Source organism: Balaenoptera physalus (assembly GCF_965194825.1).
Source record: "Balaenoptera physalus genome assembly, chromosome: 19".
Taxonomy (NCBI): Eukaryota; Metazoa; Chordata; class Mammalia; order Artiodactyla; family Balaenopteridae; genus Balaenoptera; species Balaenoptera physalus.
Genome location: NC_138900.1, coordinates 60,479,822 through 60,500,668, shown reverse-complemented (window position 1 = coordinate 60,500,668; position 20,847 = coordinate 60,479,822). Strand labels below are relative to the sequence as shown.

Sequence of the window (20,847 nt, the reverse complement as noted above, 5' to 3'; positions counted from 1 at the left end):
TGGGGTCTGGACTCAGGAAAAGTCCCTGTATGTAAAAACTGAAAGGTGGGCTTCACAAGGAGCCCAAGCAGAAAGGGGGGTGAGGCATTTCCTTCCTCACGAGTGGCAGTTGTGCCTGACACAGGAGGAGACGGTGGTGGCAGGTCAGGGGGTGGTACCTAGAGGTTATCTGTGATGTTCGGAGCCCAGAGCTCTGGTAGGAGCGCCAAGGAGGTTTGGAGCCAGCGAAGGTGAAGGTCATGGAGATGCCACGTGGAAACTGGCTGGCCTGACTCATTGGCGGCTGAGGTGCCCCCAGGGATCCCCCAATGCTTGGGATGTGAAACCTGGCTGGAGAATCAGCTTTGGCTGGATTTTCCAGGTTGTCTCCTTCGTCGTTTTGTTTTTAGTCGGGATTGGGGCATAAGTTGACTGCCGTATGACGTCCTTTTACTTCTCTCCCTAGCTCTTACTCTGAGCTGCGGCTTTGGGTGGCCTGGGCTTGGCCGTGGAGGAAGATTTCAGGAAGAGAAAAAGGGTAGACCGACAGTGTTCCTAAACTCCTAGTCCTAACCCCTCTCCGGGGGGCACTTGTTGGGGGAAACATAGATTTCCTCGTCCTGGAGGAGCATTTCTCCAACTTGAATGGGAACGAGGGTCCCTGGCAATCTTCCTAAATGCAGGTGCTGATTCAGCAGGTCTGGGGTGGGGCCCCTGAATGACCGTTGTGTGTAGGTGTTGGGGCAAAGAGCAGGGGAGGACAGAACGGAAGAAAGGCCCACCCTGCCTCGTGGAGAGCAAACAGCTTTACTTGCCGCTGTGCGTGAACAAAGGTCTATTCCTAAAGCAAGGTTTAAAGACCACTGGCCTAGATTATGCCTCACTTCACACTTCGTTACGCCCAGATTGCTCTTTCCTTCCCCTTAACTTTGTAAACCCCTCTTCCGCCTTTAATATCCAGCTCAGGTATGTTTGCTTGAATGCCGCTTTTCTTAAACACCAAGCCTTTATCAGTCCTTTATTTGCATGACATTGGCACCGGCCCTCACGCGTACTTCTTTGGTCGCTATTATCTCACTGTGTTGAAAATGTATTCTTTGCACACCTATCTCCGTTCTACGCTAGGAGCTCCTTGGGGGCAGGGATGATGTCACCTGTGTCTGCTCCTGGGCAGAGTCATTACTGGTTACGTGCTTGCAGAACAGAGCACGACCTGGTTAATGGTTCCCTGATTAAGAAGCACACCTTCTTTCAATTCTCAGATGGAGCCAGTATTTTTATTAATTTGAAATTTCATAAATGGTTATTCATCTCTGCTTGCATCTCCCAGAAATCGCTGGGCTTGGCAAGAGCAGGTAAACATGTTCAGATAACATCCTCTTTCCGCTCCTCCTGACATTACTGATGGTGTTGTGCATTTTTTTTTTTTTTTTCCTTTCCTGGAGACACTAGACATTCACTTTCCCCCCTGCGTCCCTGAGATAGGATCAAATACCCAACCGAAAGGCTCAGAGTTTGTGAACAACTTAAAGTTCATGTTGGATAAAGGATCTGGCTGACAGCACCATTTGGGGCATTGTAATCTGATGAGGCTAGCGCCAGCCCAGTCCCCAAAGGGTGGGACCTGCTGACACAGGCCTCCCATCCATGCTCCACAAAGGGTGCAGCTGTGAATCCTGGGACCTATTCTCGGAAGCTGCGCCTTCTGCTTTCCTGGCATTGACGGGGGTCGGCGGGGGCAGGTATTTCCCTGGAGCTGTTCAGGAAGCAGAAAGTTGTGCAGGAACAGATGCAGAAGGAGGCCCATGACAGTCAGTGAGCTGCTTTAATTCATCCTGCAATCTGAATGGAGAAGTCTTAAAGCTTCTAATTGGTCAGAATCCCGTCTTGAGTGTTCTTGGAGGATGTAGCTACTAACTATGTCCACTTCAAAGGCGCTCATTAACTTGATGAACCCCTTTGCAACCAGTCGCATGATCCAGGGAACAGTGTTTCTAAAATAGGGCCTGGGTGGGAATAGAGATGTTGACTACCCCACAGACTGAGTACCTACCCTGTGCCAGATTTTCTGCCAGGCACTTGGGTAGGGGTAAGAATAAGGTAGTTTGTGTCCTTAAGCCTAACAGACTGCGAAATGCATAACTTCTCTTGACTGGATTGTTGAGTCAATGCAGCCAGTTGCTACAGACCGGAAAATCAGTCTGATGGATTGAATTGATCCATCAATCCAGACTAAATAGAAAAGCTGGTTATATGTGTAGGCAGGGTGGGGAGGGGGAAGGAAGGAATGGTTCAAACAGGTTAGAAATGTGGACAGAATGGGAGGGGGATTAAGCATAGTACAAAGCAGGTTTCTGTTTAGACACAATGGGAGGGGGATAAAACATAGGCTTGAGGAACATACAAAACAGTAGTTGCATTCTTGATGGGGAGATTGGTCCTATGAGCAATTCCTGATATGATGACATTGCATGAATGGGATGGTAGTCTGACATCCTATAGACCAGATGGATGGCTGATTGTTGGGGATTTGGTGAAAGAATTAGGAGTAATTGATCTGATGAACCCCATGGAATATTGTTAAATGTGAACACTGTGACACTGATCATATTTATAACAATAACCTAATTGCTGTGATGGTCCTCTCCCAGCACTTACTGGTTCTCTAGGTAGTACTGATGATGGTGATGATGATAATAGCAACTCCCCTTTGTTGAACATCTACTAAGTGTCAGGGGCTTTATATAATTTCTTCTTGTCTCCCAACAACCCGCCATGTAGGAGTTATGGTAAGGATTCTAAGGTTCAGAGATGTTAATTTCCTTGTCATGTATCTGCTGAGTCAGCAACGTAGGCAACATGTGTGCCCCAGTCAAGAATTGGGGTTTCAGTGCCTCCTCTGACACTTAACACTTGCTTGAACTTAGGCAAGCTGTGAAACTCCTCTAAGATGTGGTGTTCCTGTCTGTAAATTGCGGCTGTTGTGAAAATCCAAAGTGCCTGTCACATGGTAAGTAATCAACAAAGGTCAGCAGCTGCTGATGTTCTTTTCGTTTCTTTTCTTCCTCTTCTTCTTTTTCTTTCTCTTCTTCTAAAAGGAATAACATAAATAGTAGTTTTATTATTACTATTATTATTAATTATTAATTATTGATGGCAGGGCTGGCTACCAGACAGTCTGGTTACAAAACAGCATCCTTCCTTCAGCACCACGCTGCCTTCTGGGAGCAAGGGGATGGTAGGTTGTCAGGTGAATCTGTACCTTACTTCTTTATTCCTTTTGTCTCTCTTATGACTCTCGGCCACTTCAGATACTCCAGGCCACCCAGAGAGGTGCTTTGGAAATGTATCTGCCTAGAGTCCGGGTGGCCTGTTCTCTTTCCAGCCAGTGACAGAGGCAGAGGCCACTTTCCAGGTGGGAATGAACTGGAGTGCCTGCTGCCCAGTTAGAGGGGCATCTCAGTGCCACACTCCCACCCAGAGCTCTGCCTCCTGGAGTGTCCAGCAGTGGCCTCTCCCCCTGTATTGCTAAAGCCATGGGGCATGTTTTGAAGCAGGGGAGTGAGAGACCACAAAACACCTGTTCAGGGCCTCTGATTAATACACACTTTCGGGGGGTTACTGGGCTCCTTGACCATGTCTGATTAAAGGAGCCGGGGGCGACCCAAATATAGCCCCAAAATGTTAGCTAAGGACTTTTTGGTTTCAGGCAACAGATAAAACTCACTCTGGTAGTGTACACAAAGAGGAACACTGTGTTGAAGGCATTAGAGGAGTTTCATAAACCCAAGGGTAAAAATACAGTTGAGGACCTCGAAGGTTGCCGGGAACCCATGGCATGAACGCTGTACTGTACTGTCACTCTCGTTATGATGCACAACTGCTACATTTCTTCCTTCCAAGAGGCTCTCTCTGCTACCCCTCTGGGAAAAATATGGCCTCCGCAACGCCCCTGCCTTTGTGCACAGGTCCAGCCACGTGGAAACTTCCTCTCTGACTCTCTTTCAAATCTAAATACCAAGGAAGCATCTCTCATTGGCCTCGTCTGGTCAGGTCACCACCGACAAGCTTGATAGCGTTGCATGCAGATACTAAGTAAAATCAATATAAACCCTAGATAGGAACGTGGCAATGCTTTTTTTTTTAAAATGGGCCTCTGTCCCTTCACTCTATTTAAAAAAAAATTCTAGAGTATAGTTGATTTACAATGTTGCATTAATTTCTGCTGTACTGCAAAGTGAATCAGTTATACATATACATATACCCACTCTTTTTTAGGTTCTTTTTCCATATAGGTCATTACAGAGTACTGACAAGGGTTCCCTGTGCTATACAGTAGGTCCTTATTAGTTATTTATTTTATATATATTAGTGTGTATATGTCAATCCCAGTCTCCCAATTTATCCCTCCCCGCTGCCCCGTGGCAATGCTTATTAAATGATAACTAAAGGAATTAGACAAAAGTGTGAACCCAGCAGGATTATAACTCTTTAAATCCATTTTTACGTATGGTTAAAGAGTAGAAGAGGCCACAGTGAGATGTGTTACAGTGACTTACATTCTGGTAAACTTGGTTTATTTGGCCGCTATTGCTACAGTTAATCATAATAATTGGCACCTATGCTGTACCGTATAGCTCAGGAGGCAAGGCCACTGTGGGCGGGCGTTCTTCACGTTTGTAGGTGAGTAAACTGAGGGTCAGAGAAGTTGGGGATCCTGTTAACAAATAAGTAGAGTCAGACTGTAGGTCTCGTGATCTTTCAACGGCACCGTCTTTACATCTCATGATGTAAAGTTGACCAAAGAAAGAGAATTTGAAAACCATTTCTGCACGCAGCAGGAATGTTCAAGGTTGAGGGCATCAAGAGAGGGAGTCCTGAGGTCATGTATGGTGAAGGGAAGAAGGAGGGGAGGTTTCCCAGAGTCAGAACCCAGGAGGAAGTAAGAAGGTTGAGTCTTTTTTTCTCTGTGTTCAAGGTGTGGCTGAGCGTATGGCCCACCCAACCCTCTGCGTCACATCTTGCCTAAGAAATATACAGGAAAGTGTTACTGACCTGAAATCTTCCAGATCCTAAAAATATCCCGAACTTCCCTGGGGATGCCTGAGCTTCCATTACTAGAGATGGTTTCATATTAAGGGGGGAGTCTAGACCTAGGATTTCCTAGGAGTTGAAATACCACTTTATTTTTTGTCAAGACTCCTCATTGGAGATGCTTTCACCACTCTGAAAGCTCTGTTATGGCCCCAAACATGATCTACTTTTTCTTCCAATGGGGAACGTAAGACTAAATATTGCTTGACTGAGTGACTATCTCTGGCTATCTTTTCCTATTCAAGGGCATATATTACGTATTTTCTAAATTCAGAAGAGTAAGGGTATTTCCCCCATGTCAAAGACGTATTGGGGATAATTGTAATTTTTCAAAGACCAAGAGAGGGTGGGGGGGAGGAGAATTCAAATCTTAGTCTATGGTGAGTTTTGCTTTGGAAGAGGTGATCTAGCTCAAAAGCCAGAATGTAACCAGTGAAAGTGGCTTTGAGAGGCAGGCATCTGCTGGAGCTTTGGGCAGGCTGCCGCTCATCCCCTTCTCAGATGGTCCTGCTGTTCAGTGATGAAGATTTGGGAGCTCGTAATGCTAATGATGTGTAAATGCATTTCAGTTATTTTATTAAGCTGGTCTTTCCAGGTTCATTCTCATTAATATTGATGGTTGGGATATGTTCCCCCAGAGAGTCTGCAAATAGCTCTCCTATTGTTCAGGTAAAATTTATAGCAATTTGGACTAAGGGGAGGCACCAGTGAGTCCAGGCTTGTACTTCTCATAGGAAATGAAAACTTTATCAATGGTTTTGTATGAGTGTGGATCTTTTAGTTTTTTTTAAAAGAGTTAATTTACTGTGCTGTTAGGAATCCAAGGGGAATGTGAATGCCTCTGTGCTGGAAGGCAGAGAGGGGTGATACAGATTCCCCAAGATTATATCCTCCTCCATTGTCATTGGCTTTGGCAAGTTCTATACCACAGTCTCAGCCTCTAGCAAAGGGTTACTGTTTCCTCTGGATGCAAAAGTGCAGGCAGGACCACAGCAGAGTTCCCTGCCAAGTGGGATGGAAGGGTCTCCTTGCACAAAAGAGCCCACACAGAGCCCTGGCACTTAAAGCAGTGGCATCTGCACCTGCCAGAGGTTTCCCACTGCTACATCTATCTCAAATGGGGCTTGAAATTTCTGGCTGGGCCAGGAGGAAGGAAGTGGCTTTACCACTCAGCCATGCGTCTGCTGATGAGCTCTGGGTAGGCTGGGGAACAATGGGGAGATGACAGATTTAGGGATTGGAATCAAATGTTACCTCTGGTACATTTTAAAACAATGAGCTAATCTCTACCTCCTCAAAACAGTTTTTTTCTGGAGGGTATGGGGGGTGGTCTCACAAGAGCATGAGCCCCCTGATAAGATCATGAGCACCAATTCCAGAGGCTTGACCAGTTCAGTACAAACTGACATACTTGATTCCTGAAAAACACTGGACGCCAGGCTCAGGTGAAATCCTCACCTGTAAAACCAAGGAGTCAGATAGATGATATCGGTGATCCTCTCCCTCAATAGTGCATTTCCTTGCTGCTTGGATTCTAACAAGATGTTGTTTATGTTGGAAATTGTCAGCACACACAGAAGCTGTGCCTGAGCGAGTGGGTATTCTGGTACCCAGACCTCACTGGCTGAAGGATGAGGTTGGGTCCATGGTGGTACGTCTGGTCTCTGAGTCATGACATAAGGAAGGGGAAGCACTCACCTGTGACCAAGTCCTGCTCTTGGGCTGAATTTCCTCTATAATTACAGGCTGCTGCATCTGGGTCCAATCAGGAGGGGCTCAAGGAGGCTGCGGAGCAGATGACCCTGGGGACTCCAGGGAGAACAAACACAAATTCGATACCACCTAGAGGGGGAGGATAGAACACAGGGGTTCTAACAACAGCTGAACAGCTCGAGACGTGACAACCAAATGCAATATGTTACCCTTGATAGACTCCTGGATTTAAAAAAATAGCTATAAAGGACATTATTGGGACCATTGAGGAAATTCGAACATGACTATATTAGATGCTATTATTGTATCAATAATAAATTTCTTAAGTAGGAAATTGGGGTTATGGGTGTGGGTTATGGGGAGGGAGGGAGAGACATGAAGCAAATGTTGTAAAATATTGAGTTGGTGAATGTGGGTGAAGCTTATGTGGGTGTTCATTCTCTCCTCTTCTGCCAGTTTGAAGTTTTTTAAAACAAAAAGTGTGGGGAAAATGCTCGAAAGTCTAATACGTGCTATATAGTATAGGCTCTCCATCCTGCGATCTCTTTGATGTTTATTCATCCCACTTTTTTTAGAAGAACTCACTTCTGCTGTAATTTAAGCTCATTTCCTCATTTGTTCTGTTCTCTCCGGAGACAGAGACAGCATCCTCCTTGTAAATCTAGGGCTCAGCTGGCTTGATGATGTGGGGGAACCCCAGGGCTGTTCCCGGATGGAACTTGTATTTATGTGTGTCTTGGGCTACTCTCCTCACCACCCCAGTAAGACCCACTGTTGAGTAACCGCAGTGGATCTCAGCCTGGAGCTGCACTGCAAATACCTGGAGAGCATTTTCAGAGTATATTCACGTGGGTCCCACTTTCCAGGGGCACTGAGATCTGCAGTGGGGTGCAGACGTCTGTTGCGTGGATAGGATTGACTCTTTGGCTTCGGCCACCATGGTCCCTTCCAGCCTTGGCCCGTCTCCTCTACCATCACCACGTGGAGAGTAAACCCCTTTCACCTGAAGGATTTGCCTTGGCCCTTCTTTTCTGCCCAGACCACCGTCTGCTTGGGTTGGGCTATTGTAGCCTCCCAGGATGCAAGCTGGTGCCATGGCAGTGGCAGAACTAAACTTGTCCTGCACCATTCCTCACTCTTGGCTTGTTGTGGAGTTGTGGGAACTTAGGAGGAAGCGTCTGTGGACCCCCATGCAGGGTGACTTGTGCATCCTGACAAGTCCGGAAAAGGAGAGGACCAAGGCACAAAGGAGGAGGGGGGCTGCAGCTGTATCCATAATGTTTACTTTTTGGATGAATCTCAACAGCATTATGCTGAGTAAAAAAAGTCAATCTCAAAAGGCTACGTACTGTATAATTCCGTTTATATAACAACCATTTTGATATGACAAAATTACAGAAGTGGAGGACAGATTAGTGGGTGCCAGGGGTTGGGGGGTTGCTACAAAAGGGTACCACGAGGAGCTCGGGTGGTGATGGAAATGCTCTGTATCTAGGCTGAATCAGTGTCCATTTCCTGGTTGTGATATTGTACTATGGTTTCGAAAGATGTTGCCATGGGGGAAACTGGGTAGAGGGTACACAGGATCTATGTTATTTCTTACAGTTTCACGTGAATCCTCAGTTATCTCAAAATAAAATGCTTAATTAGAAAAAAAAAGAGGATATATGGCAAACATGGCAAAAGATTAACATCTATTCTATATGGGTCGTGGAAATCTGTTATATTTGTTCTATCATTTTCATTATGTTGAGAATGTTTGAAATATCTAGTAAGATAAACCCTCCGGAGTTCTCTAGGCAGCTTTTGACGTGTGCATCCTTGCTCAGGACCCGCTCCTGGTCCCCTCAGGCTGGTGTGATGGAAGGACAGGCCTGAGGAGTTTCGCAGGGGGCAGTGCTGACCCAACTGAGAACTGCGCTCTTGACTTCTCACGGCCCTCGTTTAAGCTGGGAAAGCACCTGTAGCTCCTTGAGGGCTGGGATGCCCTGCTTCCCTCCTGGCCCCACTCTGCTCCACTGAAACTCTCTGGCATGTCAGCGAAATGGGCAGAATCACACTTCTATTCTAATTCTTGGTGGCCATTACTTCTAGACGAAAAGAACTGTCTCAAGGAAGGCTGTCTTCTCACTAGAATTCTTTGGTTTTGTGTATCCTAAAAAAAATGAGGCATACATACCAGAATTTATTTATTATATAGCTAAATCACAAATTTACAATACATTAAAAACAGACTAAATGAGACATGTAGAGGAGTTTAAATGTAAAAATAGAAAGGAATGTCCAAAAGATCATTTAGATTGGATTATAATTTTAGGAATCTTTAAAGAGTGAAGTGTTTTCAGCCTGGCGTCCCAGCACAGAACTTGTCCATTGCAGGTCTATTCACATGGATTTTGAATGACAATCAGAAGATATTCCTTATCTGTGGAGAGATATGGACAAAGTTAATCCACCCTAAAAATTAAATTTAATAAATGAATACTTCAGCTAATCTGCTTTTCTCTTCAACACATCACTTGGACCTTGTGTAGACCAGTGGGCTCCCAGCACATCAGAATCACCTGTTGAGCTTTCAGAAAATACCATTACCTGGGGCCAAGCCCCAGAGAGTCTGTATTTATTGGTCTGGGATAGAGTCCCAGGTATCAGTAATTTTTTTTTTAAGCTCTCCAAGTGATTCTAATGTGCAGCTTGGGTGAGAACACAGGTGTAGGGAAAGCTTCATTTAGTTTGGGGGTAACTCTGATTTTACAGTTGTACTACAGCGAAGTTTGTTCTAGACTAGATTTAGGAACATGAGTCCTGTTTTACACTGACATCCACTAAAAGTGTGAATGTACCTCCTTCAAGGAAAGAAGTATTTCTGTGGCTGCTGTCTTTTGATAGCCCCAGTGAATGTGCTCTACTCCAGGGAAGGTCTAAGACCCTCAGACCTTTGATCTGCCCTCTTCGTTATCCCCTGGACAGGAGACATTTCTCCCACTCTTCAGAAAGTCTGTGTGCTAAGTTCACATAACAGGAAACCTACACCTCCTAAATGTTTTGATTACTAACAACAAAAACAAATGGGCAAAATTCAATGTCTTTACTAATTTCACGGAATTTTCACATTCAAACTTCTTCATTTTGTAATTGAAGAGCATTATGTGTCATATTGCATGTTGAAATCCACACTCCCCGTTCTTTGAGACAAAGCTTTTATCCAGTGAAGTAGAAAGATGCCTTAAATAATGAAAAGAAATGCCAAATTACCTGGAGCTACCATGATTTCATGTTTCTTTGATCTGATCCTAAGAAAAGTTAGGTCGTTCTGAGGATCAATGTCACGAACTGTGCTCTTGGCTTTCACGGTCAGCTGATGAAGGAGACCTGCATATTGAACTGTTGTCGAGTTGTCCAAGGTCGTTCGGATGGGAATGCCTGGTACGAGATTTAATTTGGGGTTAAACATTTTTTGTTTTGATTTTAAAAGTAATATGTGCATCGTAGAAATACTGGAAAATACTGTCATTGTAAAAAGGAAGAAAAAGTGATGGCTCATATCACTCAAAGGTAACAATTTTATTTCCTTCCAATCGTTTTGCCATTACGTGGATTTTAAAATTTAGTTGCATCAAACTATAATTACATATTTGACTGTTGCTTTTTTCTTCATTTAAATTATAGCATACAAGCTGTCCTTGTTGATGATGCCATCAACATTATTTTTAATGGCTGTAGACTTTACTATTTTTTTGATATATCATAATATAATCAACTCCCTACTGTTGGATTGTTAGGTAGTGTGTTTTTGTTTTTGTAGCTAATGGTGATGAACATTTTTGTACACAAGTCTTCTGGAAGTTGCTAATTGATTATTTCAGTACTAAGTTGACATATTACTATACGAAATGCATTCCCCTAAGCATCCTGTCTACGGTGAGTCCACTGTGAAATGCTTGGTCTGTGACATGGTGCTAGTTTCTCCCCTGAGGCCAGAAATAGAAAGGGGATGTCACTGCACATGCTAGAGGGTATATCAAAAGGGATTTTCAAAATTTCTTCGTAACTTCCTCATACGGTATTTTGCAAACCTTAATTTTTATGCTAGAAAATACAGCAACCAAGACTCTGCAGTTCGGCTGGGCATTCCCTGGTTTGCACTCACTCTTGGTTTAAGCATGATTAAATTTGGCTACTTGTGTGCTCTATTGTTTCATTATATGGGTTTAAAACAGAAGCTATTAATTTAACTGGAAAAATCTAGCCAGACGAATATGCAAGTATAATTCAATTCAGTTCATATCAATCCAGCTCCATTCAGGTCACTCAGCGCTTATTATGGAACAGGTGCTGTGCTAGGTATTTTACATACACTATGTCTAATCAGAACCGGCCTTCAGATTATTTTGAAAACTACCAGATCAACCAGGGAATTCCAGGGATTTGATTTGCAAATGTGCCTTGCGTTTAGGGAGACATATGAAGGTGAATTTGGGATCACTGTCAAGTTCCTCAGGAACCTGAATTAAGGCCAATCAATAAAAAAGGCCGACGTGGCTCTCTTGGTTTTTCCCTCAGAGAATGTAGCTCCAGAAACTGGTAAACAAGATGAGCACTTCTAACTTGGGATTTTACCTGTTTTTCATGAAACTCTTTGAGAGCCTCAACTCTGACTTTGGAACAGACTAATTTCTTTTAAAGAAAACCATTCTCTCCAGAGTAGGTCTTGCCAAAGAAGGCAACAACAGTATTTACAGGAAAACCTATTTAAGTAAGGTTTTATAGAAAACGTGTTAATTTCTGTATTATTGTTTCTTGGCCACTTTTTCTCCAGAAGTCAGTTCTGTCTTTCACAACTGATGAACCATCACAGGGCATGTGTCTTTAACAAGCAGGAAACTGAAGTATAGCAAGCACTCAACCTTTCAAGGGCACTTTTTGACCAGTTTTATTTTGCATCATGAAGAGCGACTACCTACAAAGTCTGCATTGCTCAGTGTCAAAAAAGAAATACAACCAGAATAAATTATTTAAACTGTAGATGACAGGATTATGAATCAGATACTCAGGCCTACTTAGTCAGTCTATTCATGATCCAAGTCAATAAATAAAAGGGCTAGCCTTTCTGAATAATAAGTGCACACCGTGGAAACTCTTGGAGTTTTTCGTATCCACTGTAGACCCTTGGGAAAAAAAAATCAATCAACAAATATTTATTGAGTTCTTGCTTGAGACTATGTGAGGTAATTAAAAAATAATTTATTAGGAAGTAACTTTAGCACATGGTATAAAATTCACCCACTTCCCCTTCTGAGAGGTAACCACTGTTCTCAGTTTCTTTGGTGTCCTTGCAGGGATATTCTAAGTCTATTCCAGTATGTTTGTGTTTGTATTCTTTAACTGTATCATTTTCTATTCTGTACCTTGACTTTTTTCTTTTAATACACTCGGGAAGTTGTTCCATTCAGTCCGCGTAAGGCTAGGTCATTCATGTTAATGTCTGTGTAATGTGACTGTTGAATGGATGCTTTGTAATACATGTAACTAATATATCTTCCTGACAGGCATTTGGGCTGTTCCCAATTTTTGATTTTTATAAACAAGGCTACAGAATATGTCTGTGTGCATGCCATTTTACATTTGTATATATGTGTAGGATAAATTCTTAAAATGTAACTTCTAGAACAAAGAGTATATATTCTATATTCCTGAACTTATGACACTACTTTAAAATATGACTCTTCATGGTTCCAGTAAGCTGGCATTCTTCAACTGTACATTTGGTTGATAGATTGTATTTCAAAAATAAAAGGAATTGGCTGGATGGCTGATAAAACCTAATGAAACTCAAATGATGGATTGTTAGAAATGTCAAGAATATTTAAAATTAAGAGTCTGCAGAAATCAGGCTTATACACATAAGAATATATGACAGATATGACTTTCTGGGAAACAAATATACATGTTCACCAGTATCTAGTTCTGTGGTCGGTACTGCAATATTGTAAACAATGAATTATTTTGTAAATGGGAAACCAATGCTAACAAAGAATCTAACAAAAACCTATACTCCTCAGCATTGGGCTGAATTGGTAAGTCCACTTTACTGTCATGAATAAGAAGTCTATGTTTCAATAATAGTGAAACCAAAGGACACTATTTAACATGGCAGAGGATGAGATCTAAATGGATAAACGTGGTAGAAGGCCTACCTAGCCACAATTAAAACCTAAAAATTTGTTAAAATGATTTGCCTAGAATTAGTGGACCAAAACCATTGGTACAGAACAAGAACACATAAACGCCAGCTTAGTTAAATATTTTCGGTGTTAAATTTCATGGGGCTTCTGAAAGCTGCAAAGCTGCACTGTGATAAATGGCACTTCCGTCTAAAATTGAGTAGCCTGTTGAGATGGAGTATTTCATTTCATTCTGGTCGCACAACTCATACCGTATGCTATTAGTAAACATCCTTGTCATATACTCTGGTTGTTAATAATCTGACCATAAAAATAAGCCCCTCATTTATATTTTTGGGAAAAAGGTTAATTTGGCTTTCAGAAAAGTGCCCTGAATCCTAACACAACCTTATCCTAGTAGAGGTTAATTAGAAGTTAATGGGTACTAAAACTAGTATTTTGTTGCCTTTGGATGAGAAAAGTGTTAATTGAGAGACCTCAGGAAAATGAAAGTCATTTTTAATTCTACCACTCAGAGATAATCACCGTAACATATCCCTGCCTTTTCTTCCATATTTCAGTGTGTATGTCTGCCTGGCCGTATTTAGGATTAGAAGATGCTGGCTACTGCTTCGTTTCCTGCTTTTTTTCATCTAACATTGTGAGTAGTTTTTCATGACTCTAAATATTCTTCAACATTTTAAATAGAGTAATGGTTCACTGAGTAAATATTACATAATTTAAAAATTTCCCTACTGTTGGGATTTATGTACTTGTCTGTTTATTTATTGCTATTATGTATGATGCCTCCGTAATATCCTTTGCACCTAAATCTTTCCTTCATCACTTCTTGAACAAATTTCTAGGAGTGGAATTACAGATCATAAGGTATGGATATTTTTCAGACATTTGATGCATATTGCCAGGATTATGTGCTTTAGACTAAGTCTTCCAAAGTAACACATTAGATATATTGTCCAGGGTGTCACAGGTGAATGCATCTGGACTGGGTTGAATAGTGTCCCCTCCAAAATTCAAGCCCACCCTAAACCTCAGAATGTGACATTATTTGGAAATAGAGTCTTTGAAGATGTAATTAGTTAAAATGAGGCCATACTGGATCAGTGTGGTCATACTGGATCCAGTGTGGTCATACTGGATCAGTCCAACGACGGGTCCTTATAAGAAGAGAAAACAGAGCACAGAGAGGAGAACGTACACGATGATGGAGGCAGAGACTGGAGTGATGCACCTACAGACCAGTCAACAGCAAGGATCGCTGGAAATCACCAGAAGCTGGGCAGAGGCAAGGAAGGATCCTCCTGTGGAGCCTCTGAAGAGAGCCTGGACCCACTGACACTTTGTTTTCAATTTCTGGCCTTCCAGAACTGAGAGAAAATAAATGTCTAATCTTTTTTAAGCCACTAAGTATGTGGTGCTTTGTTATGGCAGCCAAAGAAAACAAATAAAGCATCTCTGTGAAGTCACACAAATAACCCATCTTAGGGGGGTGTGGCAGAGTTTATGCAAATGCCTGAAACTAAAATCAGTTCAACCAGAACCATGGACTTGGGCTGGACCGCTTCCTGGAAATAGGAGGCATAGCTCTTGACTTTCCTGTAGGCTGATGTTAAATCCTCTCCCTCCTGATCACTCAAGCTGGGTGAATTTATTATATTCATTTGACACTGAATTTATTAAAATTTTATTTTATTATTTTGTAAAACACATCAAATGTTTTATCTGTACAAATAAATTAAAAATTCCCACATTCACAGAACTATTTAATTACAATTGTGTTAAGTGTTAGGTATTGTGCCAGGCACTTGACAAGTATTATTTCACTTAATTGTCACAGTCACCAGTAAAGTAGGTTATTTTGCATTTTTAATGATAAGGGATTGAAGTTTAGAGTTTAAACAGACTTTCAGTGGGTAGTTGCTCACTAAATATTTATTGATGGATTTGCTCCAGAATAATGATTAGCTATGAGAGTCTGTTGCCAAGCACTGAGCTGGCAATGTACCAAATCCATGGTTGTACCATGGACTATGTGAAGTAGCTACTCTTATTTCAACTAGTGCTCTGGGGTTTGTGGCACCTCTTGCCCTTGCAAATGCCTGAATCAGCAATGAAGCCAGCAGAAGCCTTTAAGAGGCTGCCACCATAGCTGAGCGTGGAACAGTGTGCCAGAGAAAAGGCTTTGGGGATTGTTAATAGGCAAGTCTCTGGTATAAGTCTACAGATTTCATAGGTGGAAACGTATTGGCCCTTCTTAAACTATAACCACAAAGACTATACTATAAATTACATTAAAATTAATTCTCAAAGATTTCATTAACTACGGTGAAGGAACGATTTCTTTTAAAAATGAAGATTGAAACTCTGTACGCTTTACAATGTTAAAACGAAAGCAAACTGCCAACAACGGTATTCTTTCTATCTTCAATATAATAGTTTTATTGATACTCCTGAAATGTTAGAAGAGAGTTACCAAAGCTTTAAAAATTAGACAATGTGCAGCATTTCTTAGGAATATATAGGTGTTTTTATGCATGTCTTATTAATATTTATCTCCCTACCTCTTAGCAGAGTTCTTGGCATGTAATTAATAGATACTCAATAGATGTTTGATGAGTAAATGCTCTAGCTAAAATATACAAGATATACTTTTGATTTAAAATTCCAGGATGTTTGCCTAAGGCTTCACACGACAAACAGGCTCTTGGTCGGCTTCTGCCTGTCAAGAAGGCAGCCTGTGAGGTGTTTACCTTCTGCATTTACAACCATCGTTCCTATAACCCCTTTATGGCTCTGGATCCTCTTTAGGGTTTCCTCCACCTCTGCCTGGAAGAGATCAGGAAGAAAATTAACCAAAGAGTCTTTGTGGTGACCCCAGTCCTAACTAGAGTAATGTTTTGAAAGACCCCTATTCTCCAATCTCCTTAAACTAAGATTTAGAAGCTCAGATTTTTGGAAGAGAGCTTTGAAATTGTCAGTTCCCAGATTTTTGGAAGAGAGCTTTGAAATTGTCAGGTCCCATATGCAAGCCTATGTAAGACCCTCTACGTACAACCCTGACAGATATCTTGGCTGGAACTCTTGTTGAGACAGAAAGCTTCTTGCCTCACAAGAGCTCACTCCATTTTTATCTGCCTCTATTCACTGGAAAAGTATCCTATGTTGTTGAACAGAAATCTGCTCCTGGTCATCTTTCATTCATTGATCTTTCTGCATTCAAGTGAAAAATCCCTTTTCTATATTATAGATTTAAAAAATATTTATAGAGCTATATCACTGCCTCTTTCTGTCTAAAAGCATCACTTAATGAGAAATCATATTCTCAGTTCTAAATGCCACCTAATTGGGAGTTCAGATGGTTAAATTCAAAATATTCTGTAAAAACAGTGTATTCCAGGATTCCAGGATTCTGTTGGTAACCACAGCCTGGATCTCAGTGCAAGCTGAACGTTCAACCATGAATGATTATGTTGGAATCCCACTACTGGGTTTTAAACTCAGCTTTCTGAATCACATGCATAGACTATATATATTGTACCAGTTTCTTTCCTTCTACAAATGCTAAAATCAATAATAATTTTTTCCAGCCTGCATATTTTCCATAACTGAGTAATCACTGGATATTCTGAATTCAAACAGTATTCTGCAGAGTCTCTTGATGAGGATTTATGATATATTTTTCTTTCCAGCATTGTGAAGGTGAACGTTATGTTGCTTTAGTCAAAAGACAGTTTTCTTTTGCCCCTAATGTGGGTGGGAGCACTTATTTCCTCTTTCCACCACTATAGCAGGTGTTTTCTAAATTTCAGGCATTCATGTACTAGATTTATAATTTTTGACGTTATGAATACCATCTATATTATTTACCCAGCACATTCTTAAAATTATTTCACTGCTAAAAGCTTAAATAAATGCATTTTAAAAGGAAATTATATATCACTACCACAAATGTAAATCTGGTATCATTTGTCATAGGCAGAAATAACCATAAAAACAAACCAAACAAAGAGAGAACATATTATTAAATTTTACCCCAATGAGAGCTCTGAGCCTGAGGTCTGCCCTTCAGGTGAAAAATCAAAACTACCAAAGGATAGTGGTATTAACGACCTAACAGTGCCAAAAACTCTCTCCTGGATATAGTCTAAAGGCTGGGGAAAAAAAACAAAAAAAAAAAAGAAAGAGGAATAACTTTCTCTGATGTGATTCACTCTGTGGTTTTTGGTTTTCTGAGCCATCTTAAGTAGCAACTAATGTTTGCATCTCACTTTGGGAAACACTGAACTTAAAGCATAATAGCTGTACAGGGATCAATGACTTACTACATTTTTTTGCCATCTATAAGACAACGTCCACAGCTCCTTACAACCGCTGCCCTCGTTTTATCTTTTTCTGTTTTACTTCTCTCCCAAACGCCTCTCTCTGATCTTCCCGGCCTTTCCCTCTCTTTTCCCAGGTGTTTTCTCCTTTGGTGATTTTTGAGCCCCCCTTACAGTCTCTTAATTCCCATCGCCAATTCTCTTTTCATTCCTTTCTTAAAAAGAAACTCTTTGCTTTCACTTTGTTCTTTTTCAAACTTTCCTGTCTCCATTTTCCTTTTCTTCTCCTCCCCCTCCCATTCCTGCTGCCTCTTTATTTTCCTTTCTTCTCTCTCAATAACTCCTCCTTCTCCCCTCTCTCCATTTCCTTGTGCTCCTTGTCCGCTCTCTTTCTTCCCTCTCAGGGTGATTTTTCTCCTCTCCCTCGCGCCGCCCCCCTTTTCAAACTTTCCTCGCTGTCGAGGAGATTTCTCATTCCCCTCAGGATCTTTCATCCCCTCCGTATCTCTCTTCTCTTTCTCGATATCCTCCCTCCACAAGTATCACCCCTCAGAAGTCACCCCCCCCCAGATATGTTTGCCCCAAGATAGCTTCCCCCATCTAGACATCTTCCCTCCCTCCACGGTCGCCCTCTGGTCCCTCCAGGGTCTCCGTGTCGCTCCTCCAAGAAGCTTCTGGAGCCCCCAGCCTTCGCCCCGGCTCCGGGCCCGGCCGGGCCTGGGTCGGCCCCGGGAGCCGGACAGCGAAGGTCCCCTGCCGGTCGCCGCCCTTGGAGCGGCGGGTCGCGGACAGAGACCCCGGATTTACCATTGCGCGGGCGGCGAGACTCTGAGCTCAGTCCGGTGCCACCGCTGCCCGGGATGTCAGCAACGCTGCCAGCCGTTGCTACGAGACAGGGGAGGAAGTGACCTCCCGGAAGCGTGGGTGGCCGCGCCTGCGTGCGCGCGGGTCGGGCCCCGCCGGGCAGGCTCTTCCGCCCCGAAGTGGCTTGACGCCTCCCGGCCGCCGTAGGCGGAGGCTGGGGACCGTGGCTCCGAGCGCTCACCTGGGGCGCGCCCGGCTCGCGGGCCGCTGGGCATGAGGAGAGCTGAGGGGCTTAGGCCAGGCTCCGGGTCATTCGTTCGTCCTTTCACTCATTCATTCCTTGAGGTACGCGTTCGTGTAACCGCCACTTCCCCGTTAAAGAACGATTTATTGACCACCTACCACGTCCCGCTCTCTGGGCCTGTGGTACATTCTAGCGGGGGAGACAGACGAAATGCGACAAACGAAGCAATACTGTCCAAGTGTGATACGCGCTGTGGAGCAGATAAAGCGGGGTGGGTCCGTGTGACTCCGGGGTGATATTGGGTATAGCCTCAGCTGCCCAGTGACCCTCGGAGTATTTCCTGTGGCGCTGCCTTGTGCAGGGCTGATAGGTTTGTTCCCCCCGCCCACCAGGGGCAGTTGTTTTTTTTAATTAAAGAAGAACTATATCGCAGTAGGGAGTAGTACAATCATATATATATATCCAGCAGTTTACATGTCCCCACCTCCCAAACCGTAGGTGAAGCGCCATCTTACGTCTTAGGTTCTCATGTGTTGTAGCACCCCCAAGCTGCTCTTCACTCAGTTGGAGGCTTGCTGCTTCCCAGCGATTTTGTTTAATCCATTAGGAGCTTTATTTATTTATTTTTTATAAAGTTATTTGCCCACCCTTCTGAGTTGCTGAAAAATTGCAGGCGGTAGTGCTGGAGGTTCTACAAATCGCCACAGAAGAGCGGTCCACTGGGTGTTTAAGGAACTGATGGAGGAGACAAGTTAAAGATCATTTAGGGATGGTTAGAAGTCCCTTGATCTTTTGAAGGGCATTGGGTATATCTTTGTAACCTGGGAAGAAGAAACCAACTGCGTGTGTGGGACAGTAGGAAAATTTTGTGGTTGGGGTCGTCCTGAAGTCCTGGGGTTTGAAAAGGGCTTTGATGACTAAACTCTAAGTACTAAATGCAAGTGGTGAGGGGGGCATGCATCTCCGTAGGGGCGATGCTATAGCGACTCCCTATAATATTGATTCAGTTTGTGCTTCTATTTCCAGTAAGCGGCCTCACACCAAACAAGGCATGCTTATTGCTAGGAATGTCAGCTAGAATCTGAATAGGTCCTTGTCAGGGATGCTCTAGAAGAATTTCGAACTTGGTGGTTTGGGACTAGATGATCCATTTCAACTTGGAGTCTTATCATTTTATGATGTTATGTGCAGAAACACTGTCAGAAACTCTAGTTCTGCTGCAATTTTTTTTTTTTTTTTTTTTTTTTTGGTGGAGGAGGTGATTCTGGTCACTGTCATTTCCCCCCCTCTTTTTTCTTTCAGAAACTTATGCTTCTCAAAAAGCCAAGTCACAATAGCTAACTCATGCCCGTTGTCACTCAACATTTGGAACTCCAACCCAGATGATTAGGAATGGGCAACTAAGATTCTGGGGGAGGAGTCTGGTGTGTGTGTGTGTGTGATCTAGCTCTGCACTGATTGCTTATACCGCTTTTCAGTGCTAAAAGTGTAGGCATTTACAGCAATACTGGCTGAATTGTATAAATACAGATTCTTGGGCTTTCTGGGTGTATCAGATCCAGGAGATTCCTAGTTGATTGTGCAGCCATTTGTTTTGCTTCTAAAAATTAGTGGCAGTGCACCGTGTTATCTGTGATGTCAGTCAGCTCTAATGAAGGAACTGACTGCATATGCATGGGGTGTGAATCCCCTCGTTTCTGGAGTCAGGGTGTCAAACTCATTCAATAGCTGACAGCTGTGATTAGAGCAAAGAAAGACTCCAGCATGAAAGGCACTGACAGGAGTATCCAACTGCAGAAAAAGTAATAAGAAGTACCCAAGCTGACTTCCAACCAACAGTCCAGTTTGACTCACTGCGCACAGGAAATCAATGAGGAGGATATGAGCCATTTTCTCTTTATCAATTTTCACTTCTAATTATTCCTTGGAGGTAGCTTGGTTTAGCTTTTATACTTTTTTGGGGGCTATAATGAATATCCGGAGCTGTGCTGTATAAAGTATCTTGGCAGCGTCTGTCATGTTCCCTACCCCATCCTCAGTACATGGGAACCCCCTCTTTCCCTTTTTCTCTTCTCCCATCCATCCCCTCACCACTTCTTTTGACTCACAGTAAGTGCTAAGTAACTTTGAAATAAAGAGAAAGAATTAATGAAGAATACTTTTTGCAAGTACTCTGAAGTGACCCCCAAACTTGTGGTACATGTGAAGATAAAGTCTACTATTCTTCACATATAATTTTGTCAAAGGGAGATGATTTTCTTCTGGGGTCTATCTCTTTGATAATTTGTTTCTGTTCTCTGCTTAATCTGAAGAAATCCAGGTAACTTCACGAGCTAGAGTTTTCTCTTGGGGTTTTCTGTACCACCCCATATAGAAAGTGGCATTCCTGCTAGTTGGCAAATACTAATACTGAGCCATGGAATATATTTTGTGCCCATTTTCTCATAAGATAAGGCATCATTTGTCAACTTAAACAGAACTTCTAGTGCTCTACTGGTTTTGCTTAAAA

At 42.7% G+C, this 20,847-nt stretch overlaps 1 protein-coding gene and 1 long non-coding RNA gene across 2 annotated transcripts in view; both read right to left on the bottom strand.

Annotated features, from left to right (window-relative positions):
- LOC309649344 overlaps window positions 1-20,847 on the bottom strand; it is a 979,232-nt gene that overhangs the window by 392,167 nt on the left and 566,218 nt on the right. The gene's annotated exons all lie outside the window — the stretch shown is intronic.
- On the bottom strand, window positions 8,963-18,223 carry DYNLRB2 (dynein light chain roadblock-type 2). Its single transcript, XM_082439257.1, has 4 exons — window positions 18,098-18,223; window positions 15,722-15,797; window positions 10,042-10,209; window positions 8,963-9,211 (listed from the first exon to the last, which is right to left on the bottom strand). The coding sequence occupies exons 1-4, from the start codon at window positions 18,098-18,100 to the stop codon at window positions 9,168-9,170; spliced, it is 291 nt and encodes a 96-aa protein (XP_082295383.1). The 5' UTR covers window positions 18,101-18,223; the 3' UTR covers window positions 8,963-9,167.

What these genes read in the sequence shown, in the direction of transcription:
- DYNLRB2 (XM_082439257.1), bottom strand. An exon ending in GATGGTTGTAAATGCAGAAG is followed by an intron (nt 10,210 to 15,721) that starts GTAAACACCTCA and finishes ATCTCGTACCAG; the next exon opens with GCATTCCCATCCGAACGACC. An exon ending in TGAAATCATGGTAGCTCCAG is followed by an intron (nt 9,212 to 10,041) that starts GTAATTTGGCAT and finishes ATCTCTCCACAG; the next exon opens with ATAAGGAATATCTTCTGATT.